The sequence below is a fragment of the Mauremys reevesii genome, linkage group 14, assembly GCF_016161935.1.
Source record: "Mauremys reevesii isolate NIE-2019 linkage group 14, ASM1616193v1, whole genome shotgun sequence".
Taxonomy (NCBI): domain Eukaryota; kingdom Metazoa; phylum Chordata; order Testudines; family Geoemydidae; genus Mauremys; species Mauremys reevesii.
Window position 1 is genome coordinate 4,943,683 of NC_052636.1, and position 25,687 is coordinate 4,969,369.

General features: G+C 52.5%; 1 protein-coding gene across 1 annotated transcript in view; it reads right to left on the minus strand.

Annotated features, from left to right (window-relative positions):
• LOC120381416 (zinc finger protein 271-like) overlaps nucleotides 1–25,687 on the minus strand; it is a 1,091,725-nt gene that overhangs the window by 1,004,448 nt on the left and 61,590 nt on the right. Inside the window, exon 2 of the mRNA XM_039499604.1 lies at nucleotides 6,980–7,007. Within this exon, the coding sequence (XP_039355538.1) occupies nucleotides 6,980–7,007 (28 nt within the window). The remainder of the gene's footprint in view (nucleotides 1–6,979; nucleotides 7,008–25,687) is intronic.

Consider the following 25,687-nt stretch of genomic DNA (forward strand, 5'->3'; position numbering starts at 1 on the left):
GGATGGAGATGGATGGCAGGAGAGAGATCACTTGATCATTGCCTGTTAGGTTCACTCCCTCTGGGGCACCTGGCATTGGCCACTGTCGGTAGACAGATACTGGGCTAGATGGACCTTTGGTCTGACCCGGTACGGCCGTTCTTATGACCTGCTCTGTCCTTCGATATATTTTGTACCCTGGAATGATTGTGTCCCATCGATTGTCCTCACTCCACCAGGTTTCTGTGATGCCTATTATGTCAATATCCTCCTTTAACACGAGGCACTCTAATTCACCCATCCTATTATTTAGACTTCTAGCATTTGTGTACAAGCACTTTAAAACTTGTCACTGTTTATTTGTCTGCCCTTTTCTGATGTGTCAGATTCTTGTGTGTGTGAATGATCTGGCCCCTACTTTATCCTCTTCCAGCCTCTCTTCCTGACTAGAACTAGAAAATCTCTAGCACTAGACTCTCCTCTAAGACAAGTCTCTGTCCGATCCACGAGCTCCTCTGCAGCCATTGGCTTTCCCCCATCTCTTAGTTTAAAAACTGCTCTGCAACCTTTTTAACGTTAAGTGCCAGCAGTCTGGTTCCACTTTGGTTTAGGTGGAGCCCATCCTTCCTGTATAGGCTCCCCCATCCCCAAAGTTTCCCCAGTTCCTAATCAATCTAAACGCCTCCTCTATACACCATCATCTCATCCACCCATTGAGACTTTGAAGCTCTGCCTGCCTACCTGGCCCTGTGCGTGGAACTGGAAGCATTTCTGAGAATGCCACCATAGAGGTCCCAGATTTCAGTCTCTTTCCTCGCAGACTAAATTTGGCCTCCAGGACGTCTCACCCTGGCCTCCAAAGCCTCCACGCGGTCTCTGAGGGCCAGGAGCTCCTTGCACCGAATGCACACGTAAGCCACCCGCCCACAGGGCAGGTAATCATACATGCTACATTGAGTGCAGTAAACAGGATAGCCCCCACTCTGCTGCTGGGCTGCTGCCTGCATTCTCTCTTACAGCTACCTAGGTTAACAACAGGGGTTTTGTTTCAGTCAAGAAGTTTGTATTATAGCTTAAGTGTTTTAAAGAATGGCAAGAGTACCTCGCCCCTTCCCACTCCCCTTCCAAACTCCCTCCCGAAACTCCCCATTAGCAGCCCTGTTTGAAAAGCTCCCTGGTCACCTGCTCACTGCTTTACAAAGCACTCCCCTATCACATACCCCCCTGCCCTGACTCCTTCATCCCCTCCCACATAAAGAGCCCTCACACCCCATGCTCTGACTCCTGCACCCCCCCATCCTCAACTGCACCCTGAGCACCAAATGGGAGCTCCTGCACACCCCGCTCTACATTGCCACCTGCACCCCTCACACCACATGGGAGCTGCCCCAGGTAAGCACTTCACACCCCAACCTCCTGCCCCAACCCTGAGCCCCCTCCTGCAGCCTAAAATCTGGCCAGACCCTGCACCCCCATCTCCAGCTGCTCCTGCAACCTAACTCCCTCCCAGACCCTGCACCCCCCAGCCCTGACTCCTGCACCCTGAACACCCTGCCCTCCCTGACTCCTGCCTCCCCCCACCACATCCCCACCTGCATTGCTCGCATGAAACAGGAGCTGCTCCAGGTAAGTGCTCCACACCCCGACCCCCAGCCCCCACCCTCAGCCCCCTCCCACACCCTAACTCCTGGCCAGACCCTGCACTCCAACATTTTTAATTTTTAATAAAGGGCTCTTATCCAAAGCGCTTTACAATAGATAGCTAACGGTACAAACAATATATGGAAAGATCATTAAGTGGTGCACCAAGACTCAGCGATTTTCAAGTGGTCTGTGGAAGAATCGGTTAGACAACAAAAACAATCAATGTACCTCACTTTATTTTCATTTACTTCCTATTACTTATAGGAGGAGGAGGAAGGGAAAAAAAGAATGAAAAAATGGGGGTGAGAGGGAAATAAGAGAGTTTTTTGTTGCTTATGTCCCAAGGAGGGACCCCTAAAATGGAGCTGAGCACAGGGCCCCACTAACGCTAAATCCGCCACTGAGCTTCCTTCTCTGGATACCCCCAGCCAGCATTCAAGGACGCACGGACTGTCTGTGTGATAAGTGACCCTGGGCCAGCAGCTCTGACTCCAGCAGCCTGCTCGTTACACCCCAAGCATTATTGTGCTCTGGGTGGAGAAGGCTCAGGGTTTGAGAGATCAGGGGTAGAAAACTTCTGCTGATTATGCCGCACCTAACCCTCAGTTTTACTTGAGCAAACAGGAGATATTTGACACTGTGCGATACGTCTCCTGTGCTCTATTCCCAAAGTGTTCTACAGCAGGGGAGGGTCACTGGTAGCTTGTGTGTCACTGGCATATTGGGGTGATGAGGCAACAGGACAGAGTAGAGGTGGCATTGTGGGGTGGCATGAACCATCTCTCTTCTTTTCCCCTTCCAAGAATAGAGGGGAGAGTAACCCTTACCCAGCGAGGTCACATTTTCATAATTCTCCTGCATGACATCCCTGTAGAGGGCTCTCTGAGCAGGGTCCAGCAGAGCCCCCTCTCCCCTGGTGAAATACACAGCCACCTCCTCGAAGGTCACCAGCCCCTGAAAGAGCGAGAGTCCAACACTCAGTACCTGCTGCCCCACTCACAGCCCCCCTATACATGGGGGACAGGAGCCAAACAGAAGCTCTGGGTGAATTGCAGTCAGAGTCCCACCCCCACCCTGCTCAGAGCATCCAGGAAACACCAGGGGGAGGGGACAAAGCGAGAGCCCCCCCCCTCCCCCACCCGAGCCAACACCCCCCCCCCCCCCCCACTAGCCACAGACTGATTCAGGAGATGGAGGGGTCCAGGGAGAGCTCGCTGGCAGGGAGCCCAACAACCTCCCCATTCTGAAGAGCTGGATGTGAAGGGAGGGGAAGCTCCCCTAAGCCTCACTGGTGGGTGCCCCCTTCATATCTCACAGCAGCCGCTGGTTAGTCAGGTCGGGCTCCAGCACTATGAGTCTGGTCAATTTTCCCAGCCCCATGCAGCTGGGTTATTTTCTGCTCCACAAACTAGAGCATTTCCACTGCCGAACCTCCTGGGTCTGTTCCTAGAATCTAGGCCACATATTAAATAACTCCCAGCAGGTTTAGCACACCCCTGTCCTCCTCCCTTTCTCCACCCTGTGCATTTCCTGCAAACCAGACTGCAACCTCCAAACCAGCCTGTGCAAACCTTCCCATCTCCCACGTATTTGCTGTCCCTCTCCCCCGCTGAAGGAACCCACCAGCAACCCCCTGATAATACCTACCTGAACTGGCTCCTCTGCAGCCATTTCTCTCCCCTGTCCAACGAGAGGATGGGATGAACTGGAGCGAAACATGGACATTATTCTGCAGCCTGGCAGGGCGAGAAGGGCAGTTGTGAAGGTTTCAGAACAGGCTTTAATACATTTCACAGCATGATTCCCCCAGGCCCTTTCCCTGCAGACAGGCACCCTAGAGTCTGCCATGCTGAGAAAAGCTTGATCTCTTTGTACAGTGTAGACCTGGCCTCTCCTGCCAGGCTAAGCCCACAGAGACATTTTTAACCTCCCTTCTCCCTCCCCCCACCCCGTAACAAAGTCTCTGAACACAAGGCTAGAAAAAAGCAGAACCAAAGGAGTCACTGTGAGTGATCCCCTCAGACACTGACCCCATGGCTGCCACACCCCAGCAGGAGGGATATGGAGTCAGGAACTGGATTTTCCTCTGTCTGATTCTCATCTTTTCCACAGGAAAGTGACTCTACCCAGGGTGCAGTAAAACATCTGTCTGGGCAGATTAGAGACCTGGAAATCTCTCTCCAAACTCTTCTCTCCCACAGCCCCTTTCAGTCTCTCTTTCTCCTTCTATCTCCTTTTCCCCTCTCCCTGCCCATCTGGTAGGAAAGTCCCATTCCTGGGTAGTTTTCTCCCCCATGGCTGGATTTGCTCCTGCAATTGTTAATTGGATGAGAAACAAGGGAAGTCTGTTTGTGTGGAGTCATTTTAAGGCCAGACCCCAGCATTTTCCCTTCGTTTCTTTCAGTTACCTGGAGACTCTGGCTCAGAATTTAGTATTAACAGGGCCCAGGGCTGCCCTAGGGGGCTAGGACCAGCTGGAGAAAGTCATCCCCTGGGCCGGGCAGAGAAGCAGCTTTAATTCAGGTCACATCCCAGCACAGAACCGCACTGGGGGAGCAGCAGCTGCTAAGCCTGGTCTCCCAGATCACTATGGAGGCTGCAGCGTCTGACCCAGGAAGCTGAACCCCAATATCCTGAGCAGAGAGGGACAGAGCGTTTGAGCAGCTTCCCTCCTTTAGCTCTCTGGGGAGAGCAGCTAATGAGAGCCCCTCCTCACAGGGAGAATTGCTGATCTCATTTGTCCCACTGTACATCTGGAGTCACTCCTTGTCCTTCCATACAGTGACTCTGGATTAACATTGGTCTCAATGAAACCAGAGTTCAGAAAGAATGAGTCCAGAACGCTGTGGAAGAGACCATCGTGTGGCAGTGCTGACCCCCTTCCCACCTCCCTCATACCCCAGATCTAGGACAAGGACTGGGGGGCACAATTTTCCAAATGGAACTGAAAGTTCCTGCAGTTTTCAAAAGAGGAGAAAAGCAAAATCTGTGATTTCACACTAACAGTGACTGATAAGTGGATAGAAAGTTATCACAGTGACAGGGCCTGTGACTGGGGAATGCCGGGCAGTGCTTGGAGCCAGGACTCTGACACAAGTTGATCAGAGAGAAGGATCATGGTTAGTAGCAGCCCCCAGACACTCCCCAGTACCCAGAGCCCAGACCCCACAGCCAGGGGCAACAGACACCCCCTAGCCAGGGTCCCACCAGATATTCCCTGGGACACAGCTCCCAGAATCCCTGGCCAGGGACCCCAGACACCCCTCAAAGCCCCACTGGCCAGGGAAGCCCCACCAGACCATGATTGCCAGGTTGGGAATCCCAAAGGGTTCCCCCCACCAAGTGCCCCCAGCAGCCAGGGACAACCCGCCAGGAACTCAGTCCCTCACTGCCTGCCTAGGACACCCCCCTGATTTCCAGCAGGATCTGCCATGTCGTTTGTCTGGGACCCCCTCCTCTGCCCTGATGCTTTTCAGTGGGACCCTTCACTTTGCTTGCCTGGCATCCCCTGAGCTAGTGCCAGAGCTCCGCTCCCTCCCCCCCACCCCTGTGCACTGGGCACGGCAGCGATCCCAGGAGTCTGCGGGGGAAGCCGAGACAGAGCCCCTGGCACAGCACCAGGCTCCCTCTAACCCCCTGCCCCACCCTCAAGAGATGCCCAACCCACTGTTCTGCAGCCAACAGCGACACCCACCTCCAGGACCCAAAGCCTCAGGGCTGGGTACATCAGAACCAACCCCCCCAAACCTCCAGAACCCACCAATTTGATTAGGGTCCCACCTGCGCAGTCACCTAAACAACTCCCATTACCACAACACCCCTTCAGCTCCAGCTGAAATCTCCCCACACAGACACCCCTTCCCCCAGTGCAACAGTGTTACCTGACAGTGCCTGAGAAGCGATAGAAAGTGACCACCGCCCCCTACTGGCCAGTCACACAGGCAGAGGGAGCCCTGGGGGATGTCTCTTGAACAGGAGAATGGAAGGCCTGGAGGGACAAAATAGGTAAGAAATGTCCATGCCTGTTACTAACAAATAATGGCCACCATGGATCCACCCCAGAGGTGGCTACATCTTAGCACTGTGGGAATCAATCTCTCACAGAGACCATTTGCCATGGGGTTTGGGATACTTCTGGACCCACACTGCACTCAGAGTGACCTCCTCATCCCGTGCCAGCTGGAGAAAAGAAAAGGGTCCAGCCAACTCTCCCATTGATCCCGAAACGGGGAGGCCTCGAGCTTTGATGTGTATTAAAGATGTGGCTGGTCTCTTTCATCAGCAAACATTTTAACACAGATAAAGGGGGGGGGGAGAAATGGTTCTCAAAGGAGAGGGGAAAGATCAACACTGGGAAATTTAACCCTCTGCAACTTCCAGGATGGAGAATGATTCAGGGCAACAGGTTTCCTCTAAGAAAAGAGAAGTTGCTGGGATTGAGAAACATGGGGAACAGCCCCAAACATGAAAGGAATTTTAATGATATTTGATAATAACGTAGAAGTGAAAGAGAAAGGGGGGAAATCTGAGAGATTTTGGCTCTATTTTTGCAAATAATAGAGAGGAAAGTGGAAAATCAAAGGGATTTTATATCAGTTTATATCTGATGCGCAGTACAATGTCAGTGTTTCACATCAGTATTCGTTAAATGAATAGAGAGGAAATGGGCAACATTTGCAAACATTTTATATCTATGTTCAAGAAGCTGAGAAAAGGGGTAAATCTGAGATTTTCTTGTTATTTTATAATTAGAGAGGGGGGAAGTCTCAGGGCATATTCAATTAGAAACAAACAACTAGAGAGAAGTGGGGCAAACGTTTAGGGTATTTTATATCAACCTTTGAGATTTGCAGAGAAAACGTGTCACGACCTGCAACTGGAGGTGGAAAATCAGACTCCTGGAGAGACCAGGGGGAAATGGGGGAGACGGGAGAGCGGCTCGTTGGCGGGGAAAGGGGCGAATCTCCCCGGATGTTACAGCCCGGGTGAGACACTGAGCGAGAAAAGGGGCAGAACTGGAGAGAATTTGTATCGGGGGCGAGAGGCAAGTGGCACCAACAGGGACAGGAGCCAATTAACCCCCCTCCCCCCTTCGCCCGCCTGGGAATTTCCTGGCTGCCCAGAGACAGTTCAACCCCCCCTCCGCGTCCAACTGACCTCCCCCCCCCCGCAACTCCGTCTTCTCACCTCCCTGCCTGACACCCCCCATCTCCCCCCACACCACAGGGGACCCCCCCGCCAGGCCCCAGTCTCTGCCCCCCAAATCCCAGCGGGGGGGGGGGGCGGATACAGCTGCGGCACCGCGGGGGCCGAGGCGGCTCCGAGGCTTCTCCCGGGTTCCCCGGGGCAGAGTCACGTGCCAGCCCCCCCAGCGCCCCCCCCGGGATCTCTCACTCCCCGGGGGCTCCGGGCGGGACTGGGGCGGGCAGAGCCCGGGGCTGCCCGGGGGGCGGGGCCCAGCTGGAGAAACCCCCCCCGGCCAGGCCCCCCCCCGGGGAGCAGCAGCGGCTCAGCCCGGGCCCGGCTCACGCGGAGGCGGCAGCAGCAGCTTTGTTCTCCCGCCCCCAGCGGGACTCGCACGGAGCATGCGCGATTTTACCTGCTGAAACCCTCCGTTACCTGGGCTGGAGAGAGCGGAAGCGGCCCCGGGGCAGGCTGGGAGATGTAGTTCCTGACTCTCCCTGGACCGGAAGTGACGTTGGGGGAGAGACCCCCCCCCGCCGAGTTGCAAACGCGCGCGGGCCCCTGAGGCTCTTCCTGGCTCGCGCGGGGCCGTTGGAGCCTCTCTGCCCGCCCCAGCCCCGGTGAGTGAGAGACCCCGGGGGGGGGCTGCTGGGGGGGCGGGCACGTGACTCTGCCCCGGGGAACCCGGGAGAAGCCTCGGCCCCAGCGGCGCCGCAGCACGTTGCGCCCCGCTGGGATGGGGGGAGGGGCGGGGCCCGGCGGGGGTGTCGGGCGGGGAGGAGCTTGGGGGAAGGTCAGTGGGACGCGGGGGGGGGAGGGGGGGTTAATTGGATCCTGTCCCTGTTGGTGCCACTTGCCTCTCGCCCCCGATACAAATTCTCTCCAGTTCTGCCCCTTTTCTCGCTCAGTGTCTCACCCGGGCTGTAAAATCCGGGGAGATTCGCCCCTTTCCCCGCCAATGAGCCGCTCTCCCGTCTCCCCCATTTCCCCCTGGTCTCTCCAGGAGTCTGATTTTCCACCTCCAGTTGCAGGTCGTGACACGTTTTCTCTGCAAATCTCAAAGGTTGATATAAAATACCCTAAACATTTGCCCTGAGATTCCCCCCCCTCTAATTATAAAATACCAAGAAAATCTCAGATTTACCCCTTTTCTCAGCTTCTTGAACATAGATATAAAATGTTTGCAAATGTTGCCCATTTCCTCTCTATTCATTTAACAAATACTGATGTGAAACACTGACATTTTACTGCACATCAGATATAAACTGATATAAAATCCCTTTGATTTTCCACTTTCCTCTCTATTATTTGCAAAAATAGAGCCAAAATCTCTCAGATTTCCCCCCTTTCTCTTTCACTTCTACGTTATCATCAAATATCAATTAAAAATCCTTTCATGTTTGGGGCTGTTCCCCGTGTCTCTCAATCCCAGCAACTTCTCCTTTCTTGGAGGAAACCTGTTGCCCTGAATCACTGTCCATCCTGGAAGTTGCAGGGGGTTAAATTTCCCAGTGTTGATCTTTCCCCTCTCCTTTGAGAACTATTTCTCCCCCCCTTTATCTGTGTTAAAATGTTTGCGGATGAAAGAGACCAGCCACATCTTTAATACACATCAAAGCCAGAGGCCTCCCCCTGTTCGGGGATCAGTGGTCCCCAGCTGGTAACGGGATAGTTGGCTGGACCCTTTTCTTTTCTCCAGCTGGCACGGGATGAGGAGGTCTCTGTGAGTGCAGTGTGGGTCCAGAAATATCCCAAACCCCATGGCAAATGGCCTCTGTGAGAGGTTGATTCCCTCTGTGCTAAGATGCAGCCACTTCTGGGGTGGATCCATGGTGGCCATTATTTGTTAGTAACAGGCATGAACATTTCTTACCTATTTTGTCCCTCCAAGCCTTCCATTCTCCTGTTCAAGAGACATCCCCCAGGGCTCCCTCTGCCTGTGTGACTGGCCAGCAGGGGGCAGTGATAACTCTCTATCCACTTAGCAGACACTGTGAGGTAACAGTGGGGTGGGGGGAGGTGTCTGTGGGGGGAGATTGCAGGGGGTACCCTAGTGAGGTTGGTGGGTTCTGGAGATTTGGGGTTTCAGGGGGTGGGTGTGATGTGCCCAGCCCTGAGGCTGTGGGTCCTGGAGGTGGGTATTGCTGGGGGCTGTTGGCTGCAGAACAGCCGGGGTGGGCGTCTCTTGGGGAGGTGGGACAGGGGGTTAGAGGGAGCCTGGTGCTGTGCCAGGGGCTCCGTCTGGGCTTCCCCGGCTGGCTCCTGGCATCGCTGCCGTGCCCAGTGCACAGAGCTGGGGGAGGGGATCCCTGGCACTAGGTCAGGGGATGCCAGGGAAGCAGAGTGAGGGGTCCCACTGAAAAGCATCAGGGGGTCCCGCTGGGTGGAGGAGGGGGTCCCAGACAAATGGCAGGACAGATCCTGCTGGTGGTGGTGTGCGGGGCGGGTCCTAGGCAGGCAGTGAGGAACTGAGTTCCCAGTAGGCGAGTCTCTGGCTGCTGGGGGCTCTTGGTGGGGGGAACCCTTTGGGATTCCCAACATGACAGTCATGGTCTGGTGGGGCTTCCCTGGCCGGTGGGGCTTTGAGGGGTATCTGGGGTCCCTGGCTGGGGACTCTGGGGGCTGCGTCCCAGGGAATAGCTGTTGGGCCCCTGGCTGTGGGAACTTCTGCTAACCATGATCCTTCTCTCTGATCAACTCGTGTCAGAGTCCTGGCTCCAAGCACTGCCGCTGTACCATCAGAAACATGAACCTATCCCGATTTGCTACTTTGGCTGCACTGAGCATGCGCAGCCGAACTGAGCATGCCCAGTAACCTGCGCTGTCGCCACTGCCCTCTCTCTGCCCTCACTTCTACTCACGATTTGCTGCCTGCTCTTTGGGGGCGTTTAAAAGGCTCAAGGGGGCAAATCGCAGGGGGGGAGCTGCGAGGGTCTGAGCGGGGGACACAAATTTACTGGCCAGGGGGTTCAAGCTGCTGTAGGCAGCGGCAGGAGAGAGACTGAAGGGGAAAATCGGGGTGGGGGTGGGAGCCGCGGTTACGCGCAGGGGGAGACGCTGCCAGACCCTGTGCGGGACAAAACCCCGTTTAGGAGGGGGAACAGTGGCCCTCGGGATGAGCCACCTGCTGGGCTGCAGATCTGGGGGTGTCGGGGCTGGGGGGGGGCACAGGCTGTTTTCAGTTGTGTCCCGTGTCAGCCCTGGAGCAGGGGACGGGTTCCTGGGGCTGGGTCTTAAAGGCACAGGCAGCCCGATTCCTACACTGTCAAAGCGTAGACAGCGCAGCTCCTCTATCTTATATAAGTGCTGCGGGGCTGTTACTGCTCCAGCCAGGAGACTGAATGTGGGGAAATATTGTCCAGGCGCCCCTCCCTCCCTCCTCCCTCCTCAAACTCTGCCTCTCACATTTTGACTATGTAAAAGTCTCTTCTATCATTTTCTATGTCTATATGAAATCCCTGCAGCTCCTTTCTCTTATACAACGTGCTGATTTGGTAACTCCCTCCCAGAGCCCACATGTCTGTACCCCCTCCTGCACCCCAATCCCCTGCCCCAGGTCAGAGCCTGCACCCGTCACTCAAACTCCCCATAGCCTGCAACCCTCCTGCACCCCCAACTCCATCCCAGAGCCTGCACCCCAAACAGGGCTGGATTAACCTGTTGTGGGCCCGGTGCTAAACATATTTGTGGGTCCCCATGGGGGAAATGGGGACATGAGGCAGGGGGGCAGAGTCCTCAGAGCAAGGGGCTGACTTGGGGCAATGGGATATGAGTCATGGTACGGCAGGGACAGCCCCACTCCACCCAGCCCAGTACAAGGGCACTGTTTACAAACCAGGAACTGCCAGACCCATGCTGTCCAGCCCAGCCCTGCACTGCCATTGTGCTTCTTCCCCTTGGGTGTGGGCCCATGCTGCACCATGCTACCCCCTGCTCAGCACCCCTCTGGCTCCCTACGCGCAGTGCCACACCACCCAGAGACCCCCACAAACCCCCTGCTCAGCACCCCTCCGACTCCCTATGCCCAGTGCCACACCACCCAGAGACCCCCACAAATCCCCTGCCCTGAACCCCTCTGACTCCCTTCACCCAGTGCTGCACCATCTAGAGACCCCCACAAACCCCCCTGCCCAGTGCACTCCCAGATCACTCCCCCACCCACTCAGAATCCCCCCACAGATCCTCTCACTGACCAGTGCCCCCCAGCTGAAGACCCCCCACAGCCCTCCCACAACTGCACAGTGCCCCACACCTTCCCACCCAGAGCCCCCCTACAGATCCCCTCACTGTCCAGTGCCCCCCACCACCACAACTGCAGTGACCCGCACAGACCCCCCACACTTCCCAGCACCCACACACACACAGATCTCCCCCACTGACAGGCCCCCAACACATAGATCTCCCCCCCCAGTGCCCAGCACCTACCCAGACCCCCTAGAGACCTACTCTCCCAAACCCCAGCCCCAGCCACAGTAGCCGGCCCTGATGGGAGGTGACTGTGGCTGCGAGGCTGAGATGGCAGCGCAGCCAGAACTGGTCCTGGGGCAGGAGAACTCTGGCCTCTTGGGAGTGGTGGAAGCAGCCAGGCTGGAGCAGGAGCAGAGCCTACCGGGCCAGGCTCTCTCAGGACCCAGCTGAGCCTTCCCCTCCCCAACTGTTCCTGTGAGTGGCTGAGACTGGCGCAGCCTCTGCACCAGTCCCAGGTGGCTCTTCCCCCGGGGAGGCAGGTGGGGCCCCACAGGTCCCAGGCAGTGGAGACAGCTCATAGCTGGAGCAGTGCTGGGTAGCGGGGCAGATCCCTGAGATGTGACTCCCGCGATCCTACCCAGCCCACCCACACCCATTGGCCCCGTGGCAAGCAGCCTTGCAGAGCACACACCTCTCTCTCTCCCTGCTTTCCTATCACCAGTTATGTTACTACAGGAATGAAATCGAGACATCCCATAAAACAGCTAGTTCCACATTGTTCTTCAAACCTCAGATCATTGAAATGTAGCTTTGCATTTGAGATACTATATGACTGTAGTACATTTTGCACCGCCTGCATCTACACTGACATCAGGAGAGGAGAAGAGGACAAGACTGTCCCTAGCATATATGATTTTAAAGAACGGAGAGACACACACACCCACTATCAATACAACAAGAAGGGAGAACAGTAGCTGGTGCCAAGAGAGAAGATGCAATGAAACCCTTCTGTACCCACAACTGATGTCTGAAAAGCATCAGTCACTCTGCAGATCAAAGAAAGAAAGAGCAGCCAGTTTCAGACAGATAGGATCCTTATGACCTATATAGGAGAAGTGTACTTCCCTATAGCAGTTTCCCACCATAATAAATAAATCCATAAGAAAATTAAGCAAAAATTAAGATTAGGAGTCTGATTGAAATTATGTACATTTTCAGCATTAGTTTAGTATGAAAATATTGCAGCTACTTTTCTTTTACTCCTGTTTTCATAAAAAGCAAAAGAGTTATAACATATAATTACAAAGACTAAAGTGCATGCTTTACTATAATTAGGACCAGGCAATCCAAGATGAAAACTACACCGTGGCAGAGTCCTACAACCAGGTATTTGAGGTCAATCCCTTTATCAATGGAATCCTCAACCAAAATATGAGGAAGGAGAAGAGTCACCCTCAAACTTTTGACAATAGCTCAAGGTCAGACACCAAGGAGATCAGCACCATTCGTATTCTGGTTTTGGATAAAATACTTGATCTTGCCTACATCATAGAAACCTTCCTCTCTCCAAGTCTACACCCCACAACACCCTTCAGCAATAAAGTAACCATTAAACAAGTTCTGAATCAGTCGTCTTTCTTCCCAATTTAGTTTTAACAATAAAGCTGCAACGTAAGTAGCTATGGGAGATGACAGTGCAACTGCTAGGTATTGGTGGGGGAAAAGTGTGCTACTAATGTCCTGGATATACTGGCAGGGCCGGCTTTAGGCCAGCTCAACCAATTCCCCTGAATCGGGCCCTGCCCCTAAGAGGGTCCCGTGCCCAAGCCCTGGTTCGGTGTATGGGCAAGAGTCGGTGCACTGTACCGGGGTGGCCTGGCTTCTCCAGGGGACAATTTAAAGGGCCTGGGGGCCCTTTAAATTGCCACCACAGCCACACTGCTGGAGCCCTGGGGTAGGGCTGTGGGGATCTGTGGGCTACTTAAAAAGTCCGTGGCTCCCATTGCTTCTATCGCCCCAGTCCTTTAAATAGCCCCTGGAGCCCCGCCGCTCCCCCAGGGCTCCGGCAGCTATGTACATGGCCAGGTCTGTGGAAGCAGGGGAGCCCCAGGCGGCTGCTGCTACCCTGGTGGGGGAGGGAGGAGGAGAAGGGAGCACTTACCATACCGGGTGGTCTGTACCCCCTGTACCTGCACCCCCTGCCCTGTCTCCAGCCAACCACTCCCTGCCCTGTCTCCAGCCAACCCCTGCTGCACCCTCCTGCCTGAAGCCAGCCATTCCCGCACTCCTCTGTCTTCAGCACTGCCAATCTATGCCGCACCCCCCCCCATGGCCCTGCTTGAAGCCAGCCAGCCCACCCCCCCTCGTCTCCAGCTATTGCTGCACCCCTTGCCCTGCCTGCAGCCAGCCCCATGTCCACTGGTGCCCTGCAATTCCCTGGGCAGTAACCCTGCATACCTGCTTCAATGATGGGAGAAGAGAGCAGCTGATACCCACACACATGTGCACACCCTAGGGTGACCAGACATCAAGTGTGAAAAATCGGGATGGGGTGGAGGTTAATAGGATCCTATATAAGAAAAAGACCCCAAAATTGGGACTGTCTCTATAAAATCGGGACATGTGGTCACCCTAGCACACTCCCAGGGAGTGGCGGGCACCCACACATGTGAAGCGGAGTCATTTCTAGTTCAGGCCCATCTTTGTAAAAAAGAACTGTAGGTAGGGTTATCATACTGCCGTATTTTCCCAGACATGTCAGACTTTTTGGTTCTTAAATTGCTGTCCGGGAGGAATTTTTAAACATGGACACATGGTCACCCTATTGGTACCAGAAATGCATACTCTGGCACATCCCTTAAATCAGAACTTTTTATAGGGAACCGGTTGCTAAGAAAGGAAAGGGCCTTTTTTTTTAAACTTTTTTTTAAGTCATCCCTGCTGGGGCCCCGCCGAAAATGTTTTAATTGGGTGGGCCCCAAACTTCCTAAAGCCGGCCCTAACTCGTCTGTTCAGTGCTATAGCTTTTAATATGCTAATGCAAACACTGTAATAGAGCATTAATGTCCCAATGTACTGGTGCTTGTTTTAACTTACCGTAATACTAGAAGTGGTGCATGTGAACATTGCCGTAACGAGGGCAAGGCGAGTGAGGCATTTGCCTCGGGCACGGAGAGTGAGGGGCTCAGAAAGTCTCTCCTTCAGCGGCAATTCGGCAGCAAGTCCTTCCCTCTGAGAGGGACTGGGGTACTCATTGCCGAATTGCCGCTGGTCGTCAGCAATGGAGAGGGGCGGCACATATGGCTCTTTTGCAGAAATTCGTTGGTGGAGCCTTCCTCCAATAGGGAAGAGCCGGACATGCTGCCTCTGTTCCTTGCCTTGTGTGCAAAAATCCCTAGTTACGGCTCTGCATGTGAAGCTCTCTTAAAAGCTGACACTACAGTAGTGATATTCCCAAGCCAGCATGCATAGGGCTGGGAGTGGGGAATGCTAACACACTTTCATACATAGCATGAGAAAAGCACAATTTAATTCAGTGAGTTAAACACAGTGTGAAACAGCAAATGCAGTGGTATGTTTGATGTGGAGGAGTAGTCTAATAGTAATACATGTAATGAATTTGGGAAATACAGTATAATGTATATTTCATGGTTTGCTTCACTGGAAACTATAATTGAATTTCTAATTTTTTAAATAAACAGAGTGAATTACTTCAAAATGATATATTATTGCTTCCTTACCACACACCAGGTCATTGGGTTATTGCGGTAAGATGTTTTATATTGTACTATAATTTTCCTTGTTGCGGGTTTTCAGTGAGTTCAGTGCATGCAAAGGAAAGAGGAATGTGAATGTTATAAAAAATTGCTACTGTCACTTTACATTGTTCATGTATCCTGGAAGAATACATTCTGTAAAGAATTGATTGATTTCACAATATGCTTATATCTTGTGTGTTACTGAGACATTACAAACGACAATATGTTAATTGCATAATGATTGTTGATAAATCAGTATAAAGTTTTTGAAAAAATCTCATTACCAATAAAATTTGTGAATATATTGAAACTTACAGATAGCCTTGATGAAAAAAAGGAATTGTTAATAATTGACCCCTTGTGTGATGAGATCAGATATGAAAGAACATGCCTGAGGAATTGGAGGTGATTTATTAGATACTTACTTTTACATTGGACATTAACTGTTCCACTGAAATTTTTTTAAAGGGAATGTAACAATAGTGAGACTAATATCTTCCTGTTAGCTACAAGTAAACATTGAAACAGCATGTACTTCTACTGAATATGCTTAATAATGGACTTTGAGTGAACTTGTGTGACTTGACTCTGGGGAAAGACTTCACAGAATGTGGACACGAAACAGTAGCATGTCGCATGTTTGAGAATGTATTATCATCAACATGGGGCACAGCAAATCAGGTGATACTTTGTGTAAGTGTGAGACAATAATATGAAAACAAGTGTGTATATATGTGAGCAATAAGTAATTTCAATTACTAATTAAAAAGAGAGAGAATGGATTTTTATCTATGTCCAGAAACCAGAGGGGGGAAAAAAGGAAAGCAAAGCTCATTTATGCAATCTGCTAATGTACTCTCTAAAAATTTCAAAAACTTTATCAAACGATTAACTAGTAAATCCTCATCTGATTGGAACAGTAAAATTGTTCTGCAACCCAGACAAAGTGATGGCCACAACTGCGGACCACTCATCTTAAAGTTATTGAATACTGTCGGAGAAAAACTCAGTTCTCGCTTTTTCTTTGGGTGCAGCAAAATCAAATACTTTATTATTTCTCCAGTAATTACAATAGAGGGAGAGAGTGCCCTAGGACACAGGGTTGCCCCAGTCCCGGACAGGTCTCTCAACAGGTAAACAATTACAGCAAGCATTTATACCTTTGTTACAGACAATAACAAGCAATAATACAGACAATAATGAGCAACAACTGCATTTTGTTTATACATAAGCCATCCTGCTATCTTATTTTTCTCACTTCTAGGAAACACCAGTCTACATATTTGGTTATCAGTTGCAAGGTCGTAATAACTCCTTACACAGTTCTTTCCTCTCGCCTCACACCATCCTCGCTTCTACAAGTCTCACGTCATTAGGGTTACAGTGTGGCCTGACTCTTGCTAACTACTAGCCTGACTCTTGCTAACTGACTGACATGCATTAAAATCCCCTTCAAATCCTTGTTAATTCTTTCCCTACTTCCACAATACCAAATTGCCATTAATATTGGTTATGTATGTTTACTTATCCATGTTGAAAGTAAATGCCAGAGATTACCAGTGGGCACTGCACCGGTGTCCTTGCCAGGGTGTACGGGGTGCGCTTCTGGCCCCAAGAAGGGATGGGGTCTCCAGTGGAAGGTGCGGTGCTTGGGGACCAGATTCTACCAGCCAGCCCTTCCTGACAGCTGCTGCTGCTGCAGTGGCCAGGAGCACCAGGTGCTTGTAAATCATTGTAACCCAGAGCCCCTTTCGCTCTCCCACTGTAGGCAGCCCTGCCAGGAGCATTCAACAGCATTGTCGGACCCTATGGCTGGGCCGCTGATGCGGGGGAGATGGGATAAAGGGGGCAGCGCCGTTAAAGCATAAAGCACTGCCACAGCGGAAGTGTCATGTCAGCCATGTACGGGAAGGAACCAGTGGACAGTTCTTACCGGTACACTGGACCGGCCCACTTTCACCTCTGGTACTTATGTGTATTCTAAATATCTGTGTTGTTAGGTTGCAGAAACGTATTTGCAGCACAAAGACATCAGTGTAGAAACAACACAAGAGGCTAATACTGTGTTTAGAAGACATATAGCAATTCTTCTAATGAAGGAGTCAGGTAATTACTTTCTTCCATGTCTTGTGGACTCATTGGGCACATGTGAAGATAACATGAAGAGTGGAACTTTGTCACATAGTAGACAGTTATTTTAATACCCCTAAAATGGGATATCTCATAGGTTTGGTTCTATAATGGTGACTGTGAATCAATAATATCTCTAAGTACTCAAAAATTTGAATGGGGTGAATGATTGCTATTGATCGACCAGTTGAATGAAATTTGCATTTTTAGATACAGGTGCAGTAAAGTAAAAATTTGAGAAAATATGATTCCAAAAAAAGAAAAAGTTCAAACCATTGACTGCATTAAAATATTGACAAGTAATAAATTAAGGTTTGCATTTTCAGAGTTGGTTGTATTATATTCATCATTTCATAACACTATAATTATTTTTAAGAAAGCGTGGAGGACTACTGCATATACTGCAACTTTATCAACTGTGAAAAAGAAATTGAGGATTGCACAATGGTAAGAAATGTAGGATTGAATGAAAATATATGCCATAAACTGGCTAAGGATCATAATTCCTGTAAAAATTCCACAACAGTAATCATTTTCTTCATGCTGATAGTCATATATTAGGTAACGCTCCCATGTGGAAGGAACAGCATGAGTGAATGCAAAGTATGTGTAACATTATAACTTCTGTGATTTCATTTCTTAATTGTTACTTATCAAAGGTCCAGTGTGATTCTTGCAAGAGGTGGGCACGTATACCCTGCATTACAGAAGGAACCAATCAAGAAAACCTGACAGATGAGAAGAAAGAGTACAACTGCAAGAAATGTGCATAGTTCACTTCATTACCCCCCCAAAACAATAAAAAACCCATAGTTTAAATGCCTGTTTCAAAACATAATGCAATCCTGTGACAGAGCCAGGAACAGACCCTGTTAACTCCACAGCCCCGTCACCCGCAGCTTGGAAAGGCCCCCGAGCACACTGTATTAGGCTGCAGGAAGAGGTGTGCAGGGACTGCAGCTGAGCTGTCCTGCCAAGACAGCCTGTGCATCCCTGGACAAACCACCTCGCTAGGGGGTGTCCCCTGGGTCAGGAGAAGTCAGTGTCCAGCCCTGTGGGGCTGCGCTCCTGGCTCATACCTCCAGCACTCACTGCTGCCCCTCCCTTCCCAGCTGCACTGGTCAGCCAGCCCCAGGCCTCTGTGAGGTCACTTCCCCCCGCCTCCACCACCTCAAACCTTCAAACTGGGACATGGTGCACCAGTGCCAATCAGAGTGCACTAGTGTAACTTCTGTCTACACTAAGGGTTTGCACCAGTGCCTAAAACACCAGGGTGGCAGAGACCTTCAGTGCCAAAACAGCAGTGCGGTGGCACTAGAACCTATTTCTAGCTCGGTCACAGACAGCCTGGGTGACCTTGGCCACGTCAATGTTTCTCCTCCCAACTTTAGTCTCTTTCCCCAGCTGCCCACTCTCCGGGGTCTCCTCTCTCCAGAGCTGCTCACCACTACAGTCTGTGTGGGTGTCCCCAGAGCTAAGGCAGGTCAGCTCTGGAATAGTCTTACAAGGGAGGCTGGGGAGTCTCTTTCCTGGAAGTTTTAAGAACAAATAGGACAAAGCTCTGTCAGAGACAATCTACAGATACTTGGTCCTGCCTCGGCAGAGAGAGCTGGACTTGATGACATCTTGAGGTTCTGTCCAGCACTACATTTCTAGGATGCCATGCGATATATACGTACAAAACACAACATCCAGAGTAAAACCCACCACAACATAATGTCAGGAAACTCAGGGAAAAAAAAGAAAAAACAAACAACAAAAGCCACAGCATAAAATGACAATACAGAGGAAAAGAAAACACGATGCAAACTAACACACCCTAGGACAATATTACACAATGAAAAAAAAAAAAAAGAGCTCATCTCAAACCAGCACAACACAGGCACCAAAAATGCTGAGGCAAAACAATTCACCGTAAAACTGCTCCACAACATGGTGCGATCACAGTTCCAAATGGCACCATGCAAAACAGCTCAGCGTAGAACAGGACACAGCACAAAAGAGAATTCTTTCAGTGTAGGCCTGGAAGGGATCTTGAGAGGGTGTCTACTCCAGCCGCCTGTGCTGAGGCAGGACCAAGTATCCCTAGACATTCCCAGACTGGTGTATCTCTAACCTGGTCTTAAAAACCTCCAATGAAGGAAATTCCACAGCCTCCCTTGGAAGCCAATGCAAGGCAAACACAGACCAAAACAACGCTGCACACACACGCTGGGCCTGGGGTTAAGGGGAGAGGCAAGAATTCAAACAATCTGGGTTCAGTTCCCAGTTTTGCCCCAAATTCTCCATGCAAACTTGTTAGATACCGGCGGCTGGCCCGTGCCCACTGACTTGGGCTCATACGGCTCAGGCTGTGGGGCAGTTTAATGGTGGTGTCCATGTTCCGGCTGGGGCTGCAGCCCAAGGTCTGGCACCCTCCCACCTCGCAGGGTCCTACAGCCTGGCCCCAGCCCGAGCCCAGACATCTACACTGCAATTAAACAGCCCCTTCGCCTGAGCCCTATGAGCCTGAGTCACCTGGCATGGGCCAGCTGGGGGGTTTTAATAGCAGGGTAAAGATACCCTTGGTGTCTGTTCAACACCTGTTACAATGGGGACCCTGATCTTGGTCAGTGTGCAGAGTCCTGACCAACAGGGGAGCCTGAGCTCAGTTGGGGGCTCTGCAACTCCCAGCATTACAGGATCCCTGATTTTGTTTAGGGCCCCTGCAGTATCTGGCAAAATGTGGGGCCAGGATCTCTGTCAGGTTCTGTGCAGTGCCCAGTACAGTGGTGGGGTGTGATCTTCATTAGGGTCTACAGCAACGTGCAGATCCCTTTCTTTAGTTGTGTAGCCGATATGTTCTGCTGACGCTGCCAGGTGTAATGCATGTTCAGTAGGGGTTTCTCCCCTACTAATGCTGCATTGTCCTTCTCTTCTAGGTTAGTATATTAATGATCTCATTTTGGTGTCATGTGTGTCAGTTCGTTGCCATGGCACTTGTGTGCTCAGACATCTGAGGATGCTCTGCAGAAAAGTTCCTTGAGTGGGGTGATCCACAGGGAGTAGCTCAAACCTCCAAAGTGCCTGGCCAGGGGCAGGACATTAGCCCAGCAAGGGAGGGGTGTGGCAGTGACATCACAAAGGCCTTTGGCAGGATCTCAGACTATTGGTCCAAGGCGGTGGGGAGGTGGTGACCTCACAGAGAGATGCTGACATCAGCCAGGCAGGACAGGGGTGAGGGGCCAGGGAAACCTCAGAGACCCCTGTGGCTTTGCTCCAGCAAGTCTCCTTCTCCAGGTCTCTCTTTGAGGACTGAGAGAGTATTCGGGCTTTTTAAGAGCGCCAGCAGGAACCTCTTTCGAGTTTTCTCCTTCCTTTCTGGGGAGCCCTGTGAGGAGCTGATTTAAGGGGGGAGGGGGAGCTGGAAGGCTCCCTGGATAAAGGAAGGGGGCGGAAGTGGGGGACGGGCAGGTGACTGGCAACTGAGGGCTGGGGAAACTGTGTTGGTAGTTTGGGGCAGTGGTGGGATTGGGAAATGGGGTCTGGACAGTCTCCATTGGGGACACGTGCTCTTCTCTGCCAAGGTGGGGATGAAAACGGGCTCCTCTTCCCATCCCCATTCCAGGGGCAGCCATGTGCTGGGGAATGACTCAGGGCAACAATTTCCCACCTAAATGAGGACAAATCACTGCAGATAAAATGGGTGGGAAAAACTGCCCCATGGGAGAGATTTTGAATTGACACTTGAGAAATACAGAGAGACCAGGGGAAAAGGGAAAAGCTGGAGAGACTTTGTATGTGGGAGGACAGGGCACAAACAGGGCAGGATTCAGTGAACTCACCTCCCCACACGGGAATTTCCTGGCTGCACAAACCAATTCATATTTCCCGCCCCAATGACCTTCCCCTGCGCCCCAGCTCAACTCCAGTGCCCCCAGCCCGGATCTTCCTTTAGCCCCCAGCCCCACCCCCACCTGCCTGACTCCCCACCATCAATTCCCTGCTCAGCCCCGCCCCTGTTGCTCCTCGCCTGTCCCAGCCCCGCCCCAGCGGAACGTTCCGGCTGATACGGGCAGGGGAAGGGCAGCGGCTTCAGCAGCTGCTACTGAGCATGCGCACTGCCCGGGAGTAGCACAGCGCTATTGAAGCAGCAGAATCCTGTGGCACCTTATAGACTAACAGATGTTTTGCAGCATGAGCTTGTGGGTGAATACCCACTTCTTCGGATGCAAGCGAAGAAGTGGCTTGCATCCGAAGAAGTGGGTATTCACCCACGAAAGCTCATGCTGCAAAACATCTGTTAGTCTATAAGGTGCCACAGGATTCTTTGCTGCTTCTACAGAACCAGACTAACACGGCTACCCCTCTGATACTCAGCGCTATTGAGAGTAATTTAATGCACCGCCCACGCCCGACACCCCCAGGGCCCCTGCCCCCATCCCAGCGGGGCGGATCCTGCTGCCCGAGGGCTCCGGGCGGGGCTGGGGCGGGCTGCGCCCGTGGCTGCCCGTGGCCCAGCTGGATAAACCCCCCCCCCCCGGGGAGCAGCAGCGGCTCAGCCCGGGTCCGGCTCACGCAGAGGCGGTAGCAGCAGCTTTGTTCTCCGCCCCAGCGGGGCTCGCACGGAGCATGCGCAGTAACAGCTACTGGAACCCTCCCTTCCCTGGGCTGCGGAGAGGGCGGACGCGATCCCGGGGCAGGCTGGGAGATGTAGTTCCTGATGCTCCCTGGACCGGAAGTGACGTTGATGGAGAGACCAAACCGATCTGCAAACGCGCGCGAGCCGCTCCGGCTCTGCCTGGCTCGCGCGGGGCCGTTGGGGCCTCTCCCGGCCGGAGAAGGGTTGGTGCCGGTGGGGCTCTGGGCATGCGCAGATCGCGGCGGAGAGCCCTTCATTAACCACCCCGTGCCCGGCCTGGGTTCCGCCCACCCCGCTGCGGAGCTGCAGCCTCCAGGTCCCGGAGCGAGCCCCGGGGCCGGGGCCGGGGCCGGGGCCGGGGGGTGACTCTGCCCCAGTGCCCGGGCAGGGTGAGACCGGGCTGGGGGGCGGGAAATGGCGGGGGGGGGGCAGGTGACCCCCGAGGAGCGGGGAGAGAAAGGGGGCTGAGATCCTCGGATTTACCGCTGCCCCGTGGGGACCCCTCCTCCCCGTCCTGCCCCCTTTCTCCCTAGAGAGCCACGAGCAGCGCCCAGGGTGACCCCCCCTCCCCCAACCCCTGAGAAGTTCCCTGTCCCCCCCCCCCGATTGTGCCCCATTTTCTCTCCCCTTCGCCAGTGGCCAGTTCAGGTCTCAGGTTTGGGGGGTTTCCCCCATTTCCACCTGCAGGGATTTGTCCTTGTGCGGGTGGGAAATGGTTCCCCCGAGTGATTCCTGAGCTGGGCAGAGGGTGAATGGGCCGAGGCTGGGGGGGCCCTGAGACAGGGACACCTCTGGGCTGCGCTGGGGGGGGCACTCTCTGCTGGCAACGGGGCCTGGGAAGGGCTGGGAAGGGGAGGGAGGAGCAAGTGTCCCCCATGGAGACGGCCCAGCCCCAGGTTTCCTAGTCCCAGCTACTCCCCAGCACCTGCTGGCCCTGTGAGTGTGAGGCAAGAAGAATCCATCTCAGTCTGTTGTTGATTGAATATCCCTGTATAATCCCCTCCGTTCTCTTGAACTGTTAAATGCTGATGTCAAATCTTCCAGATGTTGGTGCTTCTGTCTCACATTAGCAAATATATTGTTTGTGCCCCATTTTCTCCTCAGTTCTGAAATACTGATACCGAATTCTCAAAAATCTTCCCACTTTTCTCCCCAGGTGTGTGACTGAGATCAGGGCTCTTATCGTACTGAGCGTGGCCCTGTTCTCCAGGCACTGCAGAGACCCCAGGTGAGATCTGGGCCCTGTTCTGCCAGGCGCTGCAGAGACCCCAGGTGAGATCAGACCCCACTGTTGTGCCAGGTAAAACTGAGGCCTAGACCGAGATCACGGCCCCCTTTAAGCCAGGCGGTGCACGACTGTGACCTAAACTGCTGCATCCATTGTGCTGGGCACTTTAGAGACCTCGACTGAGATCTGTGTCCCCGTTGAGTCTGGCACTGCACTGACCCCAACCCAGATCATGCCCCACCACTGTACTGGGCACTGCACAGACCCTGACAGAGATCCTGCCCCCACATTTTACCAGTTGCTGCAGGGGCCCTAAACAAAATTAGGGATCCTGTAATGCCGGGAGTTGCAGAGTCACCGACTGAGGTCAGGCCCCTGTTGCACAGGGCTCTGCTCAGACACCGAGATCAGGGTCCCCATTGTGACAGGTGCTGAACAGACACCAAGGGTATCTCTACCCTGCCACTAAAACCCCCCAGCTGGCCCATGCCAGGTGACTCAGGCTCACAGTTCTCAGGTGAAGGGGCTGTTTAATTGCAGTGTAGATGTCTGGCCTCGGGCTGGGGCCAGGCTGTAGGACCTTGCGAGGTGGGAGGGTGCCAGACCTTGGGCTGCAGCCCCAGCCGGAACATGGACACCACAATTAAACAGCCCCACAGCCTGAGCCGTGTGAGCCCAAGTCAGCGGGCACGGGCCAGCCGCCGGTGTCTGACTGCAGTCTTGACATGCCCACAGGGACAGAGGCCTTGCCACAAAAAGCTCAAAGGCTAAATAGGCCAATGGTGGGAGGCGACTCCATTTTACAGATGGGGAAACTGAAGCTCAGAGAGCTGAAGTAATTTGCTCAAGTTTGCATGGAGAATTTGGGGCAGAACCTAGATTGTTTGAATTCTTGCCTCTCCCCTTAAACCCAAGCCCAGCGTGTGTGTGTGCAGCATTGTTTGGCCTGTGTTTGCCTTCAATTGGCTTCCAAGGGAGACTGTGGAATTTCCTTCACTGGAGGTTTTTAAGACCAGGTTAGAGATACACCAGTCTGGGAATGTCTAGGGATACTTGGTCCTGCCTCAGCACAGGGGGCTGGAGTAGACGCCCTCTCAAGATCCCTTCCAGGCCTACTTGAAAGAATTCTCTTTTGTGCTGTGTCCTGTTCTACGCTGAGCTGTTTTGCCTGTTGCCTTTTGGAACTATGATGCACCATGCTGTGTTGCATAGTTTTATGATGCGTTATTTTGCCTCAGCTGGTTTGGTGTCTGTGTTATGTTGGTTTGAGTTGAGCTCTTTTGCATTGTGTACTTTTGTTCTAAGGTGTGTTAGTTTGCATTGTGTTGCTTTCTTCTCCTTAGTATTGTGTCATTTTATGCTGTGCAGTGTAGTTTTTTGTTTTGTTTTTTGAATTGCCTGACACCATGTTTTCATTTGGTTTCATCATGTTGTTTTATACGTATCTATATTGCATAACATCATAGCAATGTAGAGCTGGACAGGACCTCAAGATGTTGTCATGTCCAGCTCCTTCTGCCGAGGCAGGACAAGTGTATGTAGATTGTCTCTGACAGAGCTTTGTCCTACCTGTTCTGAAAATCTTCCAGGGACAGAGACTCCCCAGCCCCCTTGTAAGACTATTCCCGAGCTGACCTGCCTTAGCTCTGGGGACACCCACACAGACTGTAGTGGTGAGCAGCTCTGGAGAGAGAGGAGACCCCAGTGAGTGGCAGCTGGGTAAAGAGACTGAAGTTGGGAGGAGAAACATTGACGTGTCCAAGGTCACCCAGGCTGTCCGTGATGGAGCTAGAATTAGATCCCAGTTCTAGTGCCACCGTACTGCTGTTTTGGGCACTGAAGGTCTCTGCCACCCTGGTGTTTTAGGCACTGGTGCAAATCCTTAGTACAGACAGAATTTACACTAGTGCACTCTGGCACTGGTGCACCATGTCCCTGTTTGAAGGCTTGCAGGGGATAGGGGAGGGGGGGCAGTGACCTCACAGAGGCCTGGGGCTGGCTGAACAGTGCAGCTGGTAAGGGAGGGGCAGCAGTGAGTGCTGGAGGTATGAGCCAGGAGCACGGCCCCACAGGGCTGGACACTGACTTCTCCTGACCCATGACCCACACACCCAGCTGTGTGCAGGGACCACAGTTGAGCTGCCTGCCAAGACAGCCTGTGCATCCATGGGCAAACCACCTCTTTCTGCAGCCTAATACAATGGGGTCTGGGGACCTTTCCAAGCTGCGGGTGATGTGGCTCTGGCGTTAACGGGATCTGTTCCTGGCTCTGTCCCTGACCTGCTTGGTGACCTGGGGGAAGTCACAGCCCCTCTCTGTTTTCCTCCTCCCCATTGTCTACTTGGATTGTGATCTCTTTGGGGCAAGGACTGTCCCTCTCTGTCTGTGCAGTGCCCAGCACAATGGGGCTGCTGATCTCAGTCAGGTTCTCTGCCATGTGCTGCACGATGGGGCCCTGATCTCCATCAGTGTCTGTGCAACACAAAGCACAGTTTATGGACTCACAGACTTTAAGGCCGGAAGGTAGAGGTGTATTTCAGATGAGGTCTCATCGGTGCCTTGTATAACAGTACTAACCCTTTCATGTGTCTGCTGGAAATACCTCACCTGATGTATCCTAGGACTGCATTAACCTATTTCACAGCTGCATTGTATTGGCAGCTCATAATTATCCTGTGATCAACCAATACACCCAGGTCTTTCTCCTCCTCTGTCAGTTCCAGTTGAGAAATCCCAAGCTTATTGCAAAATTATGCACTTGGGGACTAACAACTAGAATTTGTGCACTATTGATTTTCATCCCATTTCTATTACTCCAGCTTTCAAGGACATGCAGATTTTCTTGTATGATTTTCCTGTCCTCCTCCATATTGGCAATCCCTCCCGGCTCTGTGTCCCACTCCCACTTCTTGTGCCAAGATCACTAATAAAAGTGTTGAGTAAGATTGGTCCCAA